The sequence below is a fragment of the Cataglyphis hispanica genome, chromosome 10 (assembly GCF_021464435.1).
Source record: "Cataglyphis hispanica isolate Lineage 1 chromosome 10, ULB_Chis1_1.0, whole genome shotgun sequence".
Classification (NCBI taxonomy): Eukaryota; Metazoa; Arthropoda; class Insecta; order Hymenoptera; family Formicidae; genus Cataglyphis; species Cataglyphis hispanica.
In genome coordinates this window covers 3828052-3854123 of record NC_065963.1, presented here as the reverse complement: position 1 = coordinate 3854123, position 26072 = coordinate 3828052, and the positions used below count along the sequence as shown (strand labels likewise).

The 26072-nt window shown below is 34.1% G+C and overlaps 1 protein-coding gene across 1 annotated transcript in view; it reads right to left on the bottom strand.

Annotated features, from left to right (window-relative positions):
* Positions 1-26072, bottom strand: part of LOC126852579 (Krueppel-like factor 3) — a 279045-nt gene that overhangs the window by 239710 nt on the left and 13263 nt on the right. Inside the window, exon 2 of the mRNA XM_050597529.1 lies at positions 23880-24421. Coding sequence (XP_050453486.1) covers positions 23880-23891 — 12 coding nt within the window. The 5' untranslated portion in view covers positions 23892-24421. The remainder of the gene's footprint in view (positions 1-23879; positions 24422-26072) is intronic.

The following is a 26072-nucleotide window of genomic DNA, read 5'->3' as shown; positions in this document are numbered from 1 at the left end:
TATGATTTCTTTCTTAAATAATTATATCTGGATACAAAAGTTATATATAAAAGTATTGAAAATAATATATGGTAAATTTTGTAAATCTTGCAGATTTGATTGATAGATAGTAATGTATTTATCGACCGCATCGCGATTGCGATCAATGAGAGACAAAGAGAAAGAGAGAGAGAGAGAGAGAGAAGGAGAGCCCAGTGTCTGAGAATGAATAAAATAAAAACAAAAAACAGTAAAGCGAGAAACGATGAGTCGGACGACGGGTAAAAGTTCGAGGTAAGGTGAGGTCGGGGTGATTCGAGACGAGGTGAGCCCACCGACCCACCTGCAATTATCCGGTCTAATGAGCAAACAGTTCGCTTCCTCTCCCTCTCTTTCGCGCTACACCCTATTCTCATCTCTCTTCGCCCTCGCGATCTTTCCTCTCTCTCTCTTCCGCGTGCTCTCCCGCCGAACTGCCCATCACTTGGATACTTGACTCGGCCACAACTCGACAACCTTCCACGGTCGTATTTCCCATTCCCCTTGTCTTCTGCCCCAACCTTCACCTCCGCCGCCACCTCCACTTTCCCCTCTTTCCTCATTTTCTTCTCTCTCCTTCAACTGTCCCGCCTGAACGCCGGTTAATGAGGATTATTAAATTAGTATCTCTCACGAGGAATTTTTCCAAACGTATACCGAAGGGGCTAGCGGAGTCCTCTAGACCATGAACTTCACAAAGCAGCCGACTGGTTCATGTCCAGAACGGCACCACCTCTCACACTCGCTTCGCAGAAGCTTGAAAAATGGAACTCGATCACGTACAAGGAAAGGTCCTTCGCGTTTTTATCATTAAATATTGCTCTAATAGTTGAAAAATATTTTTTTTTTTCTAATAGATTTTATCTGTAATAACAAAAAGTATAAAAATCCAACAAATGTGATTCGTACGATTTGTAACTTCGGCTGGAGTTAATTGTTCATATTACAAGCGTGTCGGAAAATTATAAAGACTGAATGATATGCATATTCATCCGGTTATAGTTCGTTACCGACGATAGAGAAAAAGATGATGGCTCATGGCGAGTCTCAGCTCGTTAGTCGCGTCAAAAGGGCGGGGCAGGAGCGGCGACACGTAGAGAGCGTTTCGTCGTCGGTACGTTGACCTTGATTTTTCGATTTTAGAAATAGAAATGATGCGGCATATAATCGGTCACACGCATCGAGAGGCGTGACTCAGCCAAGTGGGTGCAAGTGGGAAAGGGCATTACATGCGTGAAAGCGATGCGAACGAGCGGCGGGATTAAAAGAAGGAAAAATAGACGTGGACAAATAATCGAGATTGGAAAAGGCTCGGTGCGGCTGCGGGCAAGAGAAGCGGGCAGAGAAATTTTTCATTTACAAAAACTAGAATAACGCTCAATTCAGAGAGAAAGAGAGAGAAGGGAAGAATGTCGTATTGAATGTGGACAAATGGCAGAATTTAAATCCAGATGTGAGCGAAGTGCTTTATTTTGCAAAAAAATACGCGTCATATAGAGATGCGTCATCATGAGGTGATGATATTTTTTATCTTTTTTTGACATTTCGAAGATTTATGCGAATTTGATAAAATAATATTTCAGTATAATATATTCAAACTTATAAAATTATCTCTTCTTATACATTAAATTAAATTTCAATTAATGATTATAATTCAAGTAATTGGCTGGAAAATGAGATTCTATAACATTTCTGCGTGCAGAAATATTCAGCTGGGAACCTCAGATATCTCCAAGAAACGTCCTTCGAACTGGAATAGCTTGAAAGAAAGGAAGACGGCGATCAAGGCATCGTTGCAGCAGGATGCACTCACCCTACCTTGGCTACCCGCCACGCCCGCCATTCACCTTCAACTTGGTCCCTTTCCATCTCTTTCTTTCTCTTTTCCTCTTTTAAATCTTTCTTTCACAGAATAAACGCGCGTCGCTATTATGTTTCGTAGATCGTATATAGATTATATCAAAAATTTCATGCAATATTCTCAATACCAAATTCGTCAATCATCTTCATTATTTAAAAAAAAACACAAAAAAAAGAAAAAATAAAAAATAAAAATACTCGAAATTTTAATAAACTTTCATTGTATTCTTCCTTCAAATTTCTTGATATTTACAAATTAATTAAAATAAAATAATCTACTAATTTACGTTCTCATTTTCTCTCAACTCTCAATAGTAACGAAAGTACGCAATATTAAAAATATGGAATGCTTATAATGGACGCTATGTTGATAATACATCAAATATTTTCAATATTAGAACTACCGGTAACGAAATCGCGGCCTCTCATCAAAAATAATACCGGATGGCACCTATGCGTACATACATGCATGCGCTCGCGACCTTGAATGACTCGATGTAATCGTTACCACGAGCTTCCCGGAGAACAAAGAGTGCTCTCGTCTACCTAACACATACCGCGACGGCCACTACCGTCGTTCGTTACCACTACCGTGTCCAAAGCGTCGCGCATACCGAATGAAGAACCGTCGCGCGGGTCGCTTAATAGCGCCGGCTTGTGTTTATTCCGGCAGTCTGTAACTCTGCGATTCGTAATTGCTGTAATTATGCGATCGCGCGCGTAATCGTCGATTTGAGGGTAACGGAGGAAGGAAGATGAGAGGAGCGAGGAGAGGATCGGAACGGGGGGAAGAAAGAAACGGCATGTTTTCCACGTAATCCCTCCGTGACGCTGGGCGTCGTTTCCTTCCTCTCGATTCCTCTTTCCGTGCTCAATTTCGCGAATTTCTACTCTCCCGTGAGAAAGAGCGCGAGTCAGCGATCACTGTAATTATTCGACCGTCTCCTGTAACCGCACAACGATCGAGATTGAATCCGAAACGATGGGTTGCGCGTGTAAAGATTGGAGTTTTCGGATATGTGTTACTCGACGAATAAAACGGACGATCTCGTGAGTCTGCGTTTCGAAAGAGATACGATGGGACTGCGGTTGTCTTGTTAATTTCGTTTCCGCTATGAATTGTTACAATGTAAAATGTTCGGATACCGTGATTCCTGAGGATTTCTATATGTCTGTCATATGCTTTTCACTTTTACATTTTTCGAGACAATTGAAAAAATTAATAAAAATATATTTTTACAAACTCAAAATATTTTATAGGGGGGGGTTAACGAAAGTTTTAATATCTTTTTTCAAATAAATGCTGTGTAATAATTTTCTATAACAATAAACAATCATTTTTATTTGAATCTTATCAAATTACGTTTTAACGAGATTTAAAAACTGCAGGAAAATAATTTACGATTACTTTTACTTTTAAAATGGTCGTAATTGTGTATAATTTCAACGAATCAAAAAGACATCAATGCTTTCAAAATATCGAGTATTTTGGATAAACGTCATTTTTGTTTCCACGATGCAACAAACATGATAGGAAACCGCAATCGTACGTAACCGCAATCTACATTAATACTTCGGCTCGATTATTCTCTGCGTGCGAAACACGTTTGCTCGAAACAAAGTTTCGATTCTGTATTCGTAAACGCCACAAAATAATTTCATGGGAAATATAATATTCATACAAAGTAACAAATAAAATATAAAAAGTAATACATAAAAAATATTGCATTTTTTTTAGTAATTATTCTGAATAATTATCCTATGAAAGCATGTAATTTTATCAATTTTCCTATATAAAAACTAGTCATTTATAACCATAATCCAAAAATGATACTGTATCTTAAATTGATACATTAAATATTTTAGAATTATTCCCCTGTCACGATATATATAAGAGAAGAAAGAGTCTCTAAAGAGACGATCATAACGACTAGACTTTAAGTTTATCGCCCATGTTTAAGCCCATCGAAATTGGCAGCAGTCACTACTGACGCGGAAACTATCAGTATTAAAACGAGGTGAAGGCTATCAAACGCAGGCATGCACTTGACGCTTTTATCAGTTGATAAAATCATATATGCATATAAGCACATATTAGCGTTAAGCTTTCTTAAAGAAGCTATGCCGATGCTTAAGCAGTGCATTAACAACTAACGAACAAGTTATATAACCGCGCTACCTTATGTTCGTATAAAATGATGAGGCTTCAAAATGATAAACTTGTTTTTTGTTTTTCACATGTTAACCGTGCCAGGACAACCGGAAATCGTGGCATGCAAAATGATAACACGACAAAATTCGCAAGCTTGTAAAATTTTTTTTTTTTTATTGAAATACAGCAGTAAATAATTCATTTATTTGTCAACAATTTTTGTTCTTTTTATTTATTTTAGTCTTAATTTGTATTTATTTTGTACAATTTAACTTATATAATTTATTATTAAATTTTATTATTCAATTTATAAATTTATGAATAAATTTATAATTAAAAAATAATGTAAACGCATAACATATATATAAACATGTATTTAGGTTTACAAAACAATTTATCGAATCAAAACGCATCATCTTTAAGGCCAGCTTTAAGGTTTCTTCGAGTGACAATGCAGATTTGCCACTAGTTGCCTATCAATGATTGCGTTGACCTTAAGGCGATAATGCTATGCTAGATACGCCCCCTCTTCCACGTGCACCGCGATATCACGTAAGCGCGTGCACTTTGCTATTGTATGCGTTACCGAAATCGATTGTGGCGAGACGCAACGCAGTATAAGCTTTATCATCGCAATATTGTCCATTGCAAAAAAAGAATTTACGATATCTTTGAGATTCGACATGATTTACAATCTCGAAAGATTTATCAAACGAGCGTGAGCTTATCAAAAAAATCTCAGCACTGTCATCTATTTGCTGATTAAGTTCTCTGCGAGATAATTTATTTTTAGAAATAACGGAAAATACACACAATAGTTTATAACTTGCAAAATTTACACAGTAATTAGAAAGGTCTTTAAACTTTGCATATATATAAAAATATTTACATGCGATATATTCACGTGCGTGCGCGCGATTAATTACTTATGATGTGGATATAAATGTTATGGCTTTGTGAGTTACGTTACGTCTAAAATTATGCAAATTATCATATATTTATGCACAAAAATTTTTGCAAAAGCAATAAAATTAAATTTTCAGAATTTAATAAGAGAGGCATAATTTATGGACCGTTACGAATCAGTGGGATGTTTCAAATCTTATGAAATTAGAGAACGCGATAACACAGCGAAAGAAATTTCATTATGTCACTGACATATTAAAAATTAATACGTCCACGTATGTGGCATAAAGTTCTTTCTATCAAATTATCGTGTGCGGTGAATGACTTTTTATCGGTGTACTGATATCAACGCGAACAAGGAGCGTCCGAAGAATCGGCGACACCCGGTACGTAGGCGAACCACGCAACGTATATCATGCATCCATCGGACGGGAGAAGGGCGTGTCTGCAGTCGATGCACACTGCGCAGTTTATGCACGCGCTGCATGATCGTCGTGTGCATGTATGTATATGTATTATGTGTCGGCTTGCGCGACCGTGCATAGGCAGTGTATGACACGCGCGCACGCAGAGCTCTTTAAACGCGACCAGAACGCAAAATGCTCCATCAACTGAATCAATTGACATCGCATCTTTTAAGAAACTTCATTATGGTAGACTGTAAGCATGTATTTCATGTTTCTTTGAAAAACACGTTTCAAAGGTTTTCAGATTTCGGACCACACAGAGGAGAGAAGGAAGGCACAATGGGAGCGAAAGTTTTCTAATAAATCTTCATGATGAAGCGATCGAAACGGATGCTTTTGATTTAAGAGCGCGCATGATGTCGTTTAAGAAAGTCTCTTAACGCCGATGCTTGAAGACATTAAGAAACGCGGGCAGCGAATAAATCATTTCAGCTCGCAAGCGTTTCGGCTAACCGGCCTCTCCTCTTGATCCAAATAAATGAATCTTAATCACTGGTTGTATGCAAAGAGACACGGCCTTGCCCACCGCACTCGTAACTGGGTTATATTTGACATGACTACGTTATGTTATCTCATTTGTTACTGTCTCTATCTCTTCATTTTTCGAGAATTAAAAATACATAAAATGCGGGAGAAATTTTAGTAGATAGCTTTTAAACGCAGTTTTAATACGACATGCTTTTTTGTAATCGATCTCATTTATTTTGAGAGAACAAGCATGATGTAATTTGAAAACATAAAATTCAATATGTGTAAACTTTTTCATGAAAACATGTTTATATTTTCAAAATACTCTTTACTTTTCTTATATTATTTTACTGTTAAATTATTATTATTGTTAAATATATTATTGTTAAATTCTCTCTGCTGAGAGAATATGACAACTATATATATATATATATAAAACACTATATGGATTATCGAAAATAACGTAAAGGAACGCGAAATAATCAGAGATTAACTCTTGTATGGTAAAAGCTGGCAAAGCTGACAGCAATTTTCCGGAGATGCTGAATTTCGATACGACCGTGAAACAATTCGAGGTAACTACGAATCATATCGTGAATGACGTCCACGATAGAGTCGAGAAGCGTGGAGCGTGTCGATGGCGAGGGTCCCCCTACTTCCGGCGAACCATATCCGGCAGAACGCCCACCTATATCTCGGTCCACCAGACCGTGCACGCTCCCTGATGTGTCCGTAATCTATCGTTCTATTGCTCCATCGCTGCTCCAACTGAACGAAATCGTGTGCAGCTCTAATGCTTTGATGCGTTATTCAGTTTTCGTGTTGACTAAAGTTACATCCAATGCGATAAATCTTTTCTTTTTATTAGATAATAATATTATCTAATAAAATTATCTAATTATCTCTACGTCTAATATAATTTTTAATATTAGTCTATCGATATATAAAATTATTAGTTAAAATAGAAATATAATGAATAAAGTATAAAAATATTATTATAAAGCGTTAAAATTAAATCGTAATATAAGAATATTGATTGATCGAATTAAATACAATATGATAATTTTATTTTACAAAATTTATCGTCGTAATATCGAATTTTGTAGAAGATGTTTTTTAACGTTTATAATTTTAAGATTGTAGGTTTCGACAAAAAATGTAGGTAAGAAATAATTTATTCGTGATTACGAATTCATACTGAAATCCACCGATTCATAAAGTAAGACTAAATAATATAATTTTATTTAATATCTTTCTCGAAATCTCCATCACTCAAAATAATATATGAAAAAATAAAAAAATATATATTATCGGCAAAATAGTGAGAAAAAATATCAGCAGTTTGTATCTTGCTGCATATATCGAAAAAAGCGCGTGGTCAACCGAATCAACTCCTTTCTTGTATAATTTTGTGATCTTCTCGTTAAGATAGCTTTCGAAAACCGCAAGTAGAAGCAAGTTCTTATAAATTAATATGATTTGAGAATGCATATGTATATTCCATTATAACAAAATAAAATTTTAATAATAAATTTTTTTCACGAAAATTGATAAACTTTACACATTTTTCTTGACATTAATATTTTTAAGATTATATCGTTTCACACTTAAGATAAAAATTAAAGAATGTGATAAAAAATAACAGTTTCTTATAAATTTCCAGTAAAAAAATCAGTTAAAAATCCGAATTAATATAAAAAATTAAAAAAAAATTTCTACACTATTATGGCTAATAGACAGGTAACTTGTCACATATTTATTGTACCATAAATGAATTTTAATATGTATCACAACCGCATCCCGTTATCATTAATTAACGCGTGAATCGCATATAACTATTTCGTGGGTGTAGGCGAATATAAAACCGCTACATCTACTGCAATGAAAAATATACTCAACTGATGGACGAAGTAAACAATAAATAATCGTTTGTACCGCACTTCTGATTTCGCAATTAAAAACATAACCAGGATGCATGCACTGTGGCGCAAGTGACAGCGTTAAATCTGTTTCATAAATAATTATCGTGACGATATGAACGGTATCTCGCGATTTTATCACGCGATGTAAACAATATAGTCTCCCGCGAAGACGTAAAATGTTATCTCTAGTAGCAAGAAGATAAACTTGTATTTAGATAATAAATAAAATAAATAATAATCTTTAATTTCCCCTCTCCGTAATTTATGATTTATGATTATTGATAAAAATCTATTAAAAATATGCAACAATAAAAGGAAAGTATCTGAATAAATAATTGTCATATTCTGAACAATGAATCTTGGATTTAACAAATTATTTTATAGTTCAATCTCGAATTTATCTCGTTATAAAATAATAAAAAAAATAAAATAAAAAGAAAATGACATTATATATATTATATAATACTTATTTATTTTATTTAAAAAAAATATGGAATTATGCATTGTAAAAAACAAATGCACTTATTGCAACATATCGCTGAAAAAGATCATCAAATCAGTATTTGGGAAAACGAAATGACTATTTTCACTCATTAAAAATTAATAGTGTTAAAACATAAGTCAAAGAGATTGACAAATCAGCTTCATAGATCGCAGCCCGGCAAGACCCAATAGAATCGTCAGCGTGAACTGATGCGCGCGTGTGTGTATGTGTACACGCGTTATTAACTAATGAAAATTACACGCGGCCGCGCGCCATCGGCCTGACAATGGAGCGGCAGGCTAGACATTTCCAAGACGCATAAGTCAGCCGAGCGTTAGAGCAGAGCCTGCTCACAGGCCAATGTACACTAACCATTTGTCATGCTTGGTTACTGCACGCGCTGCTCGGGCACCCCAAGTGACTTCATAAACCTAACCATGGATGGAACACCTGCGGCGCGTAAGGATGCTTGCGTAGCTTTTATCGAGGTGTCAACCACGGCGTTTAGTCGAAAAAATCTAACGGCGCGAGTATCATCTTGTCAATCTTCAAACAAATACATCCGTGGTCGCACGAGCGATTCCACGACGTGCTTCGTAAATCTTCAAAGTGTGGTACATCAATGAATTTGTAGTTAACAAGCAAAAATTTAAGCCAATAATAAATAAATTATATAATTTTGTCATGTTAATAGATGAGAAGAAAAATAATTTAACTTTTGATTAGTTAATTTAAAAGAAAAATGTTGTAATTTTTATTTTCGTCATAGTTATATATATATATATATATATATATATATATATGTGTGTGTGTGTGTGTGTGTGTGTGTGTGTGTGTGTATACAGTGTTATGTAGTTATTATTTGATATTATTTAATAATAAATTAAATGTAATAAAATATAAAATTTTATGTCATATGACAACTAAGTATATAATCATTTGTAAAAATTTTATATAATTTTTAAATTATCGTGAATAATTACGCGAGGAATTCTAAAAGTATTTCAACGGTATTTAAAGACTAAATTTTTAATTCTAAAATTTCATCCGCCTTTTTTATTAATGCGTATTATGCAATTGATCACTACAACAGGTTAATGATCTCATATTCATTGATTTATATACGCATTACCAAAATTTTATGGCATTTAAAAGATTATTCAACGCGTCAAATTTCGTGGCATTTAAAAGATTATTTAACGCGTAATATTTCGCAAAAAATCATGAAATTAATTAAATTAATTAATCTATTGTATAAAGCTACTTTATATATGTTGACAACTTAAATTGTTAAGCAAATCGTTAAATTAAAAAATAAAATTCTAATGTGTGTAATAAGTTCTTCATATACTATGTCTGAAACGATATAATTTTCGCATACAAATTTTTGTTGTTAAATCAATTCGGATATTAATTCTTTACCATCTTTCCTCACAAATTTAATTTTTCTTGATAATCAAATATTTTTAAAGGGAATTTTTAAGTATATAAATGCATCATAAAAAGAAGAGAATTGTTGTGACAAGAATTATTGCCCTCGAGGAAGTCACTCGTCAGGACGTCATGCTAGGGCCACGTTCCCAGATGGATCTCCTGGTCTACATAGCAATGCTGGACGAAATTCGCAGCCGAATGGGATCTCGTTCCGGGAGGAATTGGATTATGAATTATCCGGCCACCGCGGGCAACGATTCATTATAGTCCCGTGACTCCGCGCGATATATCTCGACCGAGCGACGAGACTTCGTGATCATATAAGCTACACTTTATGCAGCAATAATACACAATCGTAAATGCATCGATGGTAGCAACACAAAAAAAAAAAAATACGGAAACAATTACGAATCACTGATAAATAATGACTTCAATTGTCGGAAGATTAATTTCATTATCTGTATACATGAAGATTTTTTATAAGAAAATTATCTACGAATTTTCGAGATGCAGAACGAATAAATAGCATAATGAGGCCACGAGTGTTATGTAAATTTGCAAAAATTAAAAAAAAAATAATATAAAAAGATTACGATATGTAATTTTAATGTTAAAGAAATATGGTGCGTAATTATAATTATTAGTAAAAATCTGGGTGGCTCAATTATTAAGTGTCGCTCATATTATGAAAAACATATATAAACACGTGTACAACACGTGGAGAAATTATATACATGGGACAAGTTAAGAGGTAATAACTCATACGAAGACGTTCAATCGATTAATGTTCCGGGTAGTAACGGCAATGTAACGCAGTTACCATTCTGTCAAAAATACGTTCGCGCGCGAGAACATGCGCATTAATTTTAAACCGACAAACTTTAATAATAGCTAATGCACACGAGGGATGCCATGCTAATGATGGGAGTGATACAACTTCCTTGTAATTACCGTTAATTCGGTAGTCTGCCATCCCTCGACTTCCCTCCTTCCCGTCTTTTCGTTAAATTAATTACTGCGAGCATGCAGATAATATATTATAGAAAGTATGCATTAATGAAAAATAAATGCATTGCATTTTGTGCAAATAATTAGATAGTCAATCAAATAATAATAATTATTATTTATATTTAATTATAATTATAAATATAAAATTGAAGTAAATAAAAAATTATATTACAAAATTAGAACAAGTACTTTATCTAAAATTATCCATCTGGAGAAAACAAAAATAAAAGCGATTATTAATAAATACATTTAAATTGATCGATTTGCGATGCAAAATGCGCTTTCCCCGTGATAATCTTGAATAAAAAAAATCCTTTATTGGCACTGAATCATTATTCGAGCAATAACTTATCTCGCACGTCAAGCCATCGATATAACGTATCCACCGTCATATAAATTGTAAATTATGTTATTAGCGATTTAATTACGGATTATTATCGATGTAGCACGCTCAATGGCGCCAAACTCCTAAAAATTATATAAGATCATAATCTTTTTTACACAATTCAATACTATTTATTTTAATACAATTGCCTTCCGATTGCAAAAATATCATTCAAACATACAATAATTACTAATAAATTTAATGCTCATTAGAAAACGAAATAATGACTTAATTAGTCTAAATTTTTTCTCAAATTTTCTTTCAATAGATTTTTCTTAATAATATTTTTTTATTTAAATTTTGCATACAATTTTATTTTATTATTATTTACATTATTTATATCTTTGCAAAAATATTTGGGAATGAAAGTCTATAACGTTGCTTCTACAGATACGATTTTCATGAGTTTTTTTTTATTTCTATGCCAGTGGCCGAACCATCTCGTCCTATTTGTCCGTTTTGGGCGACAGTGTACGGAAGAAATCTTTCCGGTTTTGGCGGTATAACCGGTTTTGACTTCTTTTTTCGTTTCGCTCAGGATACGCGGGGGGTTTTCTGTGAGCTTTTTCATTTTTATTTTTCACCGTATTTTATATGCGGGTGTGCAAATTCATGTATTTAATCTTTTCAATGCTAAATCCTTACTATTAAGAGAAAAAGTTTAAGTGTTCACTAGTTCAATATCCAAATTGCATTTATATTTATACAATTTTATACAAATTTTGATGTACTATTTGTGTAAGTTATAAACACATATAACAAAAAAAAAAATAAAAATATTATAAATATACAATATTCGAAAAAAAACTTTATTATATATAAGTACAGCACTTATAATATGTATTTGGAGCAAAGAATACTTTTCTGATATTTATTTTGTGAGAAAGATCCAATTTTTTATCAAATTTTAAAATAAATTGCACATAAGCATAATAAATTGTAAGACTGATAATTTTTCGCAATTAAACTGTATTAACAGCAATTGAATATGTATAATTGTTGTAATTTGTACCTCTAACAATAAGCTGCATGTTACTTAAATGATATGTGTCTCCCGTATTGTTAAGCAATTGACATATAACTAATTATTATTTAATAGGATATTAATAATATAAACATTAAAAAATAAGAAAACAATAGACGCAATGTGTAATTGACTGAATTACTGATTGCGCTGATATAACTCGCGTCTAGGAATTTTTTTGAATTATGATATCACTGATGCTAATTACACAGATCGGCAGGTACTTGGTGAGAGCATAACGTGTCACGCATGTGAAGAGCGCGGTAATTCTCGCAACTAACATGAACACCGACGTTTTTCATTAGCACTCCCGAGAGTTCAGCCGAGTTAATTTCCCCTTTAAATAGATCGACGATTTATGCTCAGAACCCGTCATTAGCGTACGTCGAACAAAGAGAGAAGCGCGAATTAAGGAACATAGAAGACGACGAAACGTTATGCAGTCCAAATAAAGAAAGAGAGAGAAAACACGGTTATTATTATTTTGTGCAGAGTATTTTCATGTTTCTCATTATGATCGTGGATTATTGGATTATTTCCTTTTCATTCAGTATATGTCAAAATTGCAATAAAAATTTAATTAAATGTCAAAAAGGTGCAAAGAATCAAATAGTAAATCTGACAGTGAAAATTAATGTAATTCAATTGTACTAAGTCATAATTGTGTAATATTTTGAATTCATATTAGAACGTAACTGGTCAAATTATGTTAATTCAGCACAAACAGCATGAACTATTTGAGTTCTTAAATATACCCGCTTTACTACGATTAGCATTCGCTAATAACATAAGCCCAGAAACATTGTATGATCTGTGTCGGAGATTAATAACATTACTAACGATGCGCAATAATTGCCCGACATACGATCGATGTTCTGTTAACATTTAAATTAATGTTTTTGGGCATCTCTTCGAGAGATGGACATACGCGGACAAGAAATGACGAATGACGACGGAGCCGATAAAATCCTTTTTTACGGTTGTACCGATCGATGTTGATCGCGTAAATTGATATCGACACGACGATTACTTCTTATCGAAATTCCTATCGCGGAAAAGAAAATCCGCATTTATGACAGGATTCTGTATTTTCACGAAACAACGAGTGTGCGCGATCCTATTCGTAGAGCATAAAATTCGTGATGATGGAAGAGAGAATCAATGATTTATCGAAATAAATAATGGAGATGGACATTAAATGTAATAATCTAACAAATATCACAAGAAAATATAATATCTTGTGTAATTTCGCAAGAGAAGGATATGTCATTAAAAAAGCAGTTAATTCTTTACTTTAAGTAAAGAATTAATTTACCTAATTTAAATTACTCTCAATTAAAAAAATTCAAATAAATAAAACATTTATATTATAGCATATATTATATAGAAATTATATACTTTTACTAGAACTGAAAGTGAATGTCATTTGGAAACTAATTTCATTGGTGCAAACTTTCTTGTATTAGTGCAAAATTTATTTTTTGCAAATTCTATGGCATCTGCCCAGAATAGTAATCGTAATAATAGTTCATAGTAATAAAGCGACGAAGTGTAGCGAGTTCGCGCAGAAACAACGTAATAAAAACCAGGCTATTAAACGTGCGTATAATAAATGCGGGCGCAACCGTTGAGAAAGCCATCGTATTTGCTATCTCGACTCGTTTTAAATACCGCGGATATCGCGCATATATGCTGAGGATGAGTGAACTAATAAAATGTTGAACTAATAGTTTCAATGTAATCTGAAATATTCGATCGAACGAGTAGCACAAGGGCGGAAAGTAAACTTTGCGAGTATATAAATGAACATCATATGCCACTGGTTAAAACATTTCAAGTTGACGAGCCATTTCGGCGACTGTTAACACTGAAATAGCCCGAAATTAAGGTTTTCTACAAAGAGTAAGAGCCAAAGAGAGACTGTTATAGGAAAACAAGAACTCACGTCGAAAAGAGCCATTATTTATAGCGAAAATAGAAGACATGAGAGATGCCTTTCCAACAGTAATAAACAGTAATAACATTTTTTTACTAATTAATGTTTCTATTTCATAAAAATGTTGCACAATTTTTTTTTTTTTATGTATTTATCTCGCTTATTTATATAATATTAACTTTTATAATATTTTCATTTTTTATTTAAATTTAATGACTAATAATCAAGTAAGTAAAAATATCAGAACTCACATAATGCGTTTACCGCATGATTTCTTCAGCGGATCGTTATCAGAACCAACGCTGTCACGAGACATGTTACCGATAAGTCGGCAGAATCGAGTATACCGAATGGCGCGCGAAACAACGATGTCGAACAGGTTTTACCCGGCAGATGCGGCAATCAGAAAATAGATGTAGACCCAAGAGTTCGATTTTACGAGGAAATGATCCGTGGGACGCGTCTTTTATCGCCGATATTTGTCGGCAATACTTATTGACTCGCCGGTGTAAAAAGTGATTCTATTAACTCGATAACGCGTTATGAGTTACAATGGGTCTAGAAATGACACAATTTAGGTGACTGTTGTATACGTTCGAGCCTTTTCGAATTGACGTCGCTACTTAGGTGTGGTCGCTCATTATTATTCGTATTCGATTGTTGTATCAACTTTGGAATGAAAATGTGTCATACACCATAGCATCGCGATACAAGGACAAGACCACTGACAAGTGCACTTGAACCCATATACCTTCATATCAATGACATAAGACAATGGAAATTTCTTTGAGAACAAAAATATTTTAAGAATATTTATGCTGACATAAATTTTTGTGAAATTACAATATTGATGCAAAAAAAAATAATATGAAAATTTTAACAATACATTAAGAATATTTTAATTCTATGTTGATTAATATTAAAAAATTTAATATGAAAAAGAATAACGACAAAAAGCGACTGTACATCCGACTAATTTAATTTATTCGCAGTAGCTTTATATATATGATAAGTAACTGACAGTTATGACAAATAGATAACTATTTCGAGTACTTTATGGTAATGCGAGAGTTACAAACAATTATATCGAGTGCAATAAACGGATCAAGGCAATAATTTTATCACAAAATCACTCGAACGGGTTACAATATAGAAATAGACGTCCAAGCTCGGCGAAGAAAGAGAACTCGCGTGGAGCGTACGTCTGATTTTACGAGGAAGTGGGACGCGTTATTTATCGGCAATATTCGTTGGTAATGTGGGTACTTACGATCCCTGAAACGACCACCAGCACATGCGTCGCGAAGTGACTCAGCCTGCGCAGCGGGTGGGTCGTAAAAAGCTCGTGAATCTTCTCACTCAAAATTCAAGCGCACAAAGTGTTGGCCGACCATGTTGGCTGTCGCTGCTTTCTTGTCTCGCGAGCTTACCGAAAGTGAAATAAATGAATGTGCTAACAATTGCACGCCGTAATTACATGTACTTCCTTCTCGCAGGAAATAAACACGCAGGTGTGGGTACGATACGCTGCTGTTTCTAAATTGTCGCGCAGAAATTAAAGCGCTGAGATTGTGCTGATTATATTGCGGAGTAAAAACTTCTCTATTTTCTGTGTGTAACGAATTCTCTTATAATTTAATCTAATTTCATCAAATCTGCACTAAGGAAAAATCTTAATATAAATGTATGATATATAATATAAACTAATATAAATGTATAATATAAAAAAAGGGTAAACAAGAAAAATATTCGCGATATCTGGCATACTCTGTATAAAATAAAATTATCTGTTCCTTGAGACACACTTCAATTCGCCATATTTTCTCATCCGCGTTCAACAATTTGAAAAAGTTTCGTTTTCTCTGTAATAACGATTGCATTATGTCGAGCGCATGTTCCTGATCCTGCACGACGCATGTAAATCGACGTCGATGCAAAGTTGCCGAAAGATGCGTCCTATACATTCTTGCATTATCGTGAAAGCGGAACGCTCGCGACCAGGTGATTTAAAAATTTGGCACCTCTTTAACATCGACGAAATTTACACCGGCTTTAAACCTTCGGTCTCGTCCGCGACCGCGGCCTCTCATCGACTTTAGTGTTCGCCCAGACGACGTTAACGATTCGTAAATTAAAAGAGCGCCATTTTTTTCCGGCAGCGTGGGCAGAGGGAGAGAAGAAGTTGTTCGCGCGGTTAGTCCGCGTCATAAAATTCGGGCGAATTCTTTGTCGTTTTTCGATCCTTCGGTATGTACTTCGCTAGCGAATACAATGCGTTTTATGCGTGGAATGTTATTGTTAAGTTAATCGCGAGTTATTTCAAACCTCAAACTTCGATATCGGCTTAGTTTACAATAATGCAGTGATTTACCTCTCTAGATATCTATCCATTTATTAATTGAAAAGATGTATGATTTATCATTATGAGGTTTCGTTTTTACTATGACATTATTCGAAAATTAAATGCGTAAGTTTTCACTTTTAGTACTCATAATTAATATTCTTTGATATGTAAAATATCATCATCTAATTACGCTTTTACGCCGTAAAATAATTTCTATCAATCATTCTTAGAGAGAGAAATTCCCAATTAAATAATTAGCGATTTTTGCGCAATTTCACCGTGTGGGAAGTAACGGTTTCGGTGAATACGGTTGCTTATTATCCGAGAGTGTCGTAAATCAGAAAGCGCGCGTGTTCACGCCCGTTAAATGGACCATCGAAAAATTGATCGCGCTTCCGTGATACCGATAATCGATTCTTCCATATGTAGCATGAGAGTTGAGCCGCCATCGAGAAGCAATGTACACCAAGTATACCGAGATCCGTCGAACGAGCGACCAGTCATGTGTTACACGCTGTGAATATCACATATAAATCACAAGAGCCGTTCCAACAAATTTTTTAAATTGAAACTAAGAGAAGAGAAAGAGAATTCTTTTTGTTCTGGAAAAAACCTTGGAAAATCTATTGAAAAAACGGCTGCAATGATATACTACAAAAGAACATCAAGATTTAGCGAAAGCGATACTTAAAATTCGTAAACGTTAAAAATTGAATTGCATTCAGGATGTAATTTAAAAGTTAATTTTTCGTAAATGTCACTTTACGATTGCAAATATATTTCTCCAAGTTCCGCTATAGTTAACGTAGTACTATAGTTCGCGGTCTTTCCGCCTGCACGTGGAATATTTCTCAGTGATTAATGCTTTATAGCGCTTGCGGAAAGAGAGTTGTTCCGCTCGGCTATAGAAAACGCAAAACGTCAGTAACCAACTATCTCTATTGTGAAACTGTTACCGATCGTTACTGTTACGTAGTCACAACTTGCAGTTTTTTTCTAAATATGCAATCTCTTTTTTTTTTTTTTTATTTTTTATTCAAAATGTAATTGTAATGATCTTTTTAATAGAAACTTTTATTATTACGAGTACTTAACTTTTAATATTATTAAGTATAACACACTATTTTCCAAAACGAATTCTATCGAGATATGGATGTATATAAATTTAAGTTCTTTTATTTGTCAAAATAATTCGAATAAAGATTACATTTATTACGATTCTTTCTCAGTTTCAAATATAGAGATTTAATTATATTTCTCTATAGCCATTAAAGTAGATTTTTTCCGCTAAATCATGTTCGAAAAATGGAAACAGATATCTCGCGTGTGGCAAACTGACATTTTCATATCTTGAGAACATTAGTTTAATGACCGCGGTCCGCAATCATTAACTATCGATAAGAAAGAGAACATTGTACCTCTACCTGCATAATTGAGCTCATTTTAATATCTCGTTGGCGTAGGCACGCATCGGCGCCAAGCGTGCAAAGGCAGCCTCCGCTCATACATTATCCGGTGATAAAATCTCATTATGCTACTACAAACGAGCGATTATCGACACGTTGACGATTTTGCGATTTTTTTGTCGCGTTGCATGATGAAAGTGACTTCATTCTCACCGAAATTACAAATTAATCTTTGTTAGTTTATTCTTATATGCGAAACGATAATAAGCACACGCATGCATTGACGATGCCGAAGTCAGGGACTATCATAATTTTTCTTAGATATTTTTAAAAATAATGATTTGTACTAATTAACAAATTTATTGCCGTTGTTCTTTTCTCATGTAGTTTATTTTATTTCTCTGTGAACGTAGAATTAAAAGTTTGCATGTAAAATTAAAGCTCGTGCAATTAAAATTTGCGTGCAATCCTCGAAAATGCAGAAAGTATCTCGCAAAATAATTACCTCTTATATAATTTGATGGTTAATAATGCGTGTATATAACAAGATCGAAAAATACAACCCACGACATACATATACAAGTTAGGTGCACTTTCGCGAACGTTGTTCATTTATTTCGGACACCGTCTATAACTCTGTTCGAACAATTAACCGACGATATTTTCTCGCAGCGTGGGCGTCGCACTTCGGATCTTACGATGTAATCAACGGGAGAAATTTTAATGTGCCACACGCCTTTTCCTTTTCCTTGTCACGAGATGCGACCAAGGTACATAAGTTAACTTTCCGAGGCGAATGCGATCCGGAATTAAACAATTTTATCGTTTATCGCACAGTCGTTATTTGCATCGCATTGAACGTAGCGGTAAAAAGCAGCAGTAAAATAAATCACAGTTAATTGTAACACACTTAATTATTTCAAAATATGTGATATAAAAGTCTAGATTTTCTCCTTACAACTGTAAAAGATTCCAAAAAAGTAAGAATGTAAATATGTATGTCGAACGAACAAATCTTCGTTTTGTTTGTTTATTATAATAAAAATACTCTGTTGGAAATATTTTATACATAAATATTATACACACATTAAATATTTTTTTCTATATTTTCTCAGAGCATGAAAATGCAGGATCCGCCCATGACCGCTTATTAAACATTATATAACATTACTGAAAATTACGCGGCTAATAAAAATAATGATAAAGAATCTCCATATAAAATGTCGGACTCGCGAACGGTTGAAGGCGGAATAGCACCTGCGCCGGGATACCTCGTAATCCCGCGATGAAACATCAACCGGACCCCGAAACAGCCTGCATTAATTTTTAACGAGCAAGATTCCCAAATTTTAGTGGTCATTTACGAGCAACGCTGAAGGGAACGCTTACAACGTATCGTTAAAAATTAGCTTGTATTTCTTTAGCGAACGCATGACGGCCGGGCATGGCATCTTGCAGGAAACGGTGTTTCCCTTCCCCAAGATGCGATTTCTCGCATGCTATGAGAGCGATCTCGACTTAGCAATATTCTCCTAACATTATATCGCGATTCATCTTGACGTTAATTCTGCTGTTCATTAATTCGACACTTTAATTGTTCATATATCTCGCGTTATTCAAGAATGATTCATTATTATAATTACAACTGTTTTATCTTTACATTAATATAATTGCTCTAGCAATTATTTATGTCGAAATTATTCCACTATTTAGTAATTCAATACGTTCTCTTTTGCGTGGAATTTTTCATACAGTGCAAGTTTCTCTATTTAAGTTATTGCATTCATTCCAATTAATCACATCATTATTAATTATATTGTTGATCAATCTTTAATCTTTAAAAGTGATACAGATTGCGCGATGCAAAAAATCTTTTATATTGTTTGAAATCGTATCAATATAAATTTAATTATTTTTTAATCCCTACGATATTTTTGTGAAATATACGAGTAATATCGACATGATATTTTCCCGTGCTAAGTGTGAAGGAGCCTTGAATATATCTCGCAAGGGTATTCGTGTTATAGGATAAATGATATTCGGCACAGCATCCCCGACAACAGACATGCATCACTTTCTTGAAGACTGCAACCGGCGCGAGTGATGAATCGTACCGCAAAGTCGTTTCATTTTTCACTTCCCTCGAAAGAAGTCTTACATCCAGTGTACTGCCTTTAATGCGTTTTATGTGAAAAATATATTCACATTGCACGGCGATATATTCGAGTCAATAAAAGAACAATATTTTTTTTTTTTACCTATATGCTATAGCTGCTATGAAATACGTCGATATTTTAATAAAACGCATTTATCATGTCTAAATCAAATGTCAAATATCATAATTATTACTATATTGTCTCGACGTCTCGTCGACAACTGTCGCCAATACATAAACGACGTGTGTCTCGTATCGAGTTTCGATACAGCGACGTTTCGAGACACCATCGGGCACATATGCATTATACACGGTGTTATTAATGCGTCTCGTAAACGCGAGCGCGCGATGGACGACGTCTATTAAATTCGACCGGATGCTAAATATACTGATTCGTCGCTGCAGGTGGTAATGGTAGGTTATTTAAAGGAGTGGAGGGGACGACCAATATTCAAGCGGTCGATTTTTCAAGACCTCTCGTCGCGATTCGTCGTCCTCGCAAAAAGAAAAAAAAAGAATTATTCTCGGAGAGGAAAAAGATTTACATCTCAAAAATCAAAATATTTATTGCGCGTATTTATTACGATTGTTAATAATGCTGTGAGTAGATAAACTATGTTCAAAAAATAGCAAATTAAATCGTAAGATTTCGTGAGAAATCTCGGAACTATAATAAAATAGTTTTCATTATACTATTTAACGTAAAGAAAAATGATTGATATTTCTGTTTAATGTACTGTTTGTTTCTAAACTATAAAATATAGAAATAAATGAGAAGGCAATAATAAATCGATAAATTTCTTATCAAGTGTGTAAACCACTTAAAAGACAAAAATATTTAAGAACTGATAATAAATTACCATATAATTTATTTAATCTTGAAATACAGACTTCGTATTTATAAAATAATTGAATTATTAGCAATACATAGTCGATTTTTGATCAGTTCAGTACATTTGGGTTTATAAAAAAATTTTTATAATAGAAAAAAAAAAAAAACACTTTTGATATCCCCAAGTAATTTTCACGTAATAACGTGAATTCGCGCAGATGATGATAAAACAGGTTTCTCGAAGATACTTTTTTCTGGCCGGCATGATGAGAACCCGATCGTCGATTCGTCGCAGTCGTGAGAAAAACGGGAGTGCCACTCGCGCATATTTATCATCGCCGTTAATAACGCGCGAGAAAAAGTCTTATCGCGCACCGCAGCGAATTTTTCGATGGTTGTTCATCTGACATGGTCGATAGTCAATGAAAATTAACTTCATCGCAGAGCAAAAAGCAGCTACGAATAAAATTTCAAGATCTTTTCAAAATCCCCAGATATATTATTTTACGAAAAATAATATTTCTGCAGAAAACACACAAAAAAATTGATATTTCTATTGTTTTAGGACAATTAATTTGTATCGTTAATTAAATAGATGAAAGATTAAGATAGAAAAAGAAATCAATAAAGAATATGCGCGCGTGGAACATTTATGATGAAATGAATAATGTATTAATGTAGATAAAATGTAAAGTAAACACTTTTTCTCTTTCTTCTCCTTTTACGAGACATATAAACAATATAAACATTTATGGAGACAAGTGTGGGTTCTTTTGTTCGTTCCATTTCCATTTCGTTCCACAAAGGATAAGAAGAGCAGAGAAAGAGGTGGCGGAAGAGGAGGAAGAAGCAAAAAAGAAGGACGAGGGTGAACGCACTCGCCACACCCTGCTTTAAAGATTGTAAACGATTATTAATGCTCCACTGCGGTTTGACCTGTAACCCGGCGGATCTTCTCGCAAACGCGTCTTGCCTCGTCTCTCTCACCCCAAACCTTATTCCTTTTCCAAACCCTCCTTCTTTCACCCTCAAAATAATCTCGACTAAGATACTCAGGCGAGATCGCGCGGATCGTCTCTCGATGGAAACGATCCTTATCCGGTTTTTTCTTAATTAGCCCGCCAGGCTCCCTCTCTGTAAGGGATAAATAACACCAAAGGTTACGTCCGACCATGTTAACTAATTTGCGTAACACGCCGCAGGCTCGGGGATCGAAATCTTCGCGCCAAGCAAATCATTCAGCCGTTGCGAGCGAGATAAATTATCCGGAGGGCGAGAAAAAGGTAATGAAATATAAAAGTAAGTAAATATAAAAATATAAAAATAAATAAACATTTATTTTTAATAGAAAAGAAATAAAAAATGCCAATTTGCACTTTTAGTCTAAATTCATTGCATTTGTATTCTAAGATTATGCACCTTCATCGAGAATTTTTTTTTTGTTATTGAGAAAGTAATTTATTAATTATAAAAAATTCATGGATAATTTTATTATTAAAAACATTGTTTAATTAGAAATAATCATTTTTTTAAATTTTTAATTGCAATTCTCGAAAATAAAATTTATTATGTATCACATATTTCTCTCAAACTTTAAGCTTTAAAAATTTCAAAACAAACGCGGAAATCTGTTATTCGCTTCGATGCATACATGAAGATAACGTAAATAACGTTTGCCGTGAATAACGTCAATAAAACTGCTCGATCAAAACCGATATCACGCCGAATCCGTTCATTAGGAGAATTATTCGGGGAATGCAAACAATTTGATAATTAATAAGATGAAAATAACAAGCTGGAGGAAATAGGCGGACGATAAAGAATAACGATATTGAATATTCTCTCCGTGCAAAGATGTTTGCGCACGTTCACGCCATTTCTGCTTTTCAGGTCGTTTCGAAACACATCAGAAATTTATTCAAAGTATAAGTTCAATACCTCCGACGCAATATGAAAAACATAAAGATAACGAGGCGGCGCGCAGCAAGAAGAGAAGTCAATGAGCAATTATGCAAATCGCGCGTGACACGTGCTACGTTCGACGATACTCATTATCGAATGGAAAACAACATTGACGAAACGTAAGAATGTAAAGATACTGATGAATATTGCGATGCTTAAAACAGAAGGAAGCAGATAAAAAAATAAAACCTAAGAAAGGGTACATCGGTTATGTTCGTTCGTACAGGTCGATTTACGAGACAATCTCGCCGCTTGCCGGTATTTATTGCGCAGAGCGTCATTTTAATAACCAATCATCGCATTGTGAGGATATAACACGATATGACGCGCGCGTAAAGATAACGAAATGGCGGGCCAGTGCGAAAATTATGCAAATCTTTCGGCGCTACATTTGCGGCGCAACATCGATACTTGATAAAGATGGAATTTAAAATGCGCTCATTTGTCACATCCACGTGAAACTGTGCTATCAATCCTGAGTGGTGAGCATATAAAACGAAACGTTTCAAAAATGTAAAAAAGATTTTCGATGATGAAAGAAATGAACTGACGAATCCGAGACCCGAGACACGAATTCACAGTAGTCTCATGAGTTCATATTCGTTCCGCCTGATCGGCAAGCCCATTCGCATGTAAATGTCAAGTGAGGATCGACCGCGCTATCTCTTGATGTGAAAAATTTGTTGCCAAGAAGAAACAATACTAAATGTATTATTTATAAATATTCTAAATTATCGCATTATCTGTAAATTATTTTTTAAGAAAAATTAATTTTTTTTCCTGAAAAATAATTATATTTCATAATAAAAAATATATTAATAAATTTAAAAAACACATAAGTAGACATTTGGTTTTAGTAAAATAATCAAATTAAGTATAAGTTGTAAAAATTGTAAATTGTAAAAATAATACAAAAATTTGACATGCCTAATAACTTGATTAAAGAAAATGCGATGAAGCACAGAAAATTGCTTCTCCAGTACGCTAGCTTAATAAGCTAGCGTGGTGGAGAAGCAATAATGGAAAGAAACTCGGCCAGAGAGACAATCGCGGCAGAAGGAAAAAGATCGAAAAAAAAAGTTACGAGGAAAGGCAGAAATAGATGCTGTGACTTACCATGAAAACCATGAACCTTGATTGCAGGTTGGCGCTCCCGATGTAAGTCTGCGTTTCCAGCCACCGTGATGATCGCCGGGATGGTGTCCGTTTCCACTTCACTTCGAATAGGATGATGCAGACTGTCTCTCCTTTTTTTTTTCTTCCTTCACACTCACGGAAAAAAGAGAGTCGATCTCACTTTACCGAGATTACGCGCACTGAATTTCTTCCCCTTTTTCTTTTTTTATTTACCTCCAGAACTTGCGCCGAGAATTATTGTCGTTGAGAAAATCGCAATAAACGGACGTGTTTATTCACAAGACCGCGATCATTGCTTACGCGATCGGGCAAAAAAAATGCAGATCTACGCGTTCGCGTCTCTAATCATTCGTCGTAAATAATCAATGGGGATATTCAACCAAGGCTATTTTATTAACTATTAATTGATCTAGCTAAGTAACTTATCAATTGGCTATCGCGCGGTGACGGCGAATATTAGTCGTCTACCGGCATTCGATTGGCATACTGGCATGAATACTGGCTCGTTCGGTTCCGGTCACCTGCAACATATAAATGGACCATTGTATTAGAGATTGCCGTCTACCGCCGCCAGAAAACTGAGCAACGTAATTAAAGTTATAAAAATGATAAATTTCAGTCGCTTTTGCATTAAAATATATATATTTAAAAATATCTTCATATGAATGATTGAGATAAAAATATGTATAATATTAAAATTTCTCAATTATTATTATAATTATATGCAGTTTTTTATACCAGTTTCTGCTAATTAAAGTTATAAGAAATAATGATAAAAAATATTTTTTTGTAATCTGTGCATTATGACAAGGAACAATGATACAAGGAAAGATATTTTCGACGCGAGATTCTAAGATGGAAATATTGGTCTTTAATCAATCAGGTCACCAAACAGATAGCGAATCGAATAATAGAGTGAGCGAATGCAATAGCATCATTTTGCGGGGCGCGGTCGAGTGTGTTCAGGCCAGGCCTGTGTGACGCACCCGGTCTTTATTTAAATCATTCGATCCGTCGCGTTATAATCGATTAACACTAATAGCTGAAGAAATTGAGTTCACCGTAGCTCGAAGCTGCTCGTACTATTTTCGTATCTTTCATAACTTCCTCGAATGTCTCCCTCTTTTAAATATGTCTTGGTGAATAGAAACAGAAATTTATAACGAAACAATATTCCTGAATGGCAGATATTCATTTTTTAAAAAATTTTGAACTGGTCTCTAATAATAGTATTCAAATTTTTAATATTTATATATTTAATTATATTTTTAATATATATATATATATATATAAATTATTTCGATGTGTAATTCCAAATATTTTTCTATTAAATTAAATCCTCTTTAACTAAATTTAGAAGTAAAATTTTTCTTATGCATTAATGAAACTTGATTTATCAAGACACTTGTGTGTATTATTGTGGGGATTATTTTTAATTACCTATCATTATTAATTACATATTTAATAATCATATTCTATACGTTCGCCTCGTTTGCTTACTAATCTTCTTGTGTCTCGCCAGTGCTAGTGTATGTTTCTATAGGTTTATGAATGGAGCAGCACGCGTGCTCATCGACTGGAACACACTGTAAGAGGCGGCAGCGGCGAAAGTGACTTGCTCTAGCTTGTATCTGTTTGCTTGAGGCGTATATCACGCATGTGTATACATATATGGCGTGTACACATGCGTGTGCATGCACGTATACATTTATATATGCACGACAAGCAGGTAAAGGCAGGTAAAGAACTGCCCTGGATAATTGCATCGAGTGGTGGACGAACACGTGTCGTTGTTGACGCGAAACACGCTGTCGATACTGCTAGACGCAGCAAAAGGCAATTTCGTCAATTTCAACGACAGTAGCAAAAATGTAAAAAAAGATAGATATGTGTCATATTGTCTGAGAAAAATTTTCTGTACAATTAAACATTCGAATAAAAAATAAAATTATAATTTAGATCTGCAGCGAGAAAAATAAAAATAATTAAAATCAATTCATAATTATTTTTTTTTAATCTAAAAATGTAAAAAATAGAGAATAAGAGATAAAGATATATACAAATCCTTATATCTGTATATACAAATCCTTATGTCTTATCAATTTAATTTCAATACATACAGCACTGTCTTTCTCTTCCTCGCAAAAAGCAAATAGTTTCACCTATCAAAAG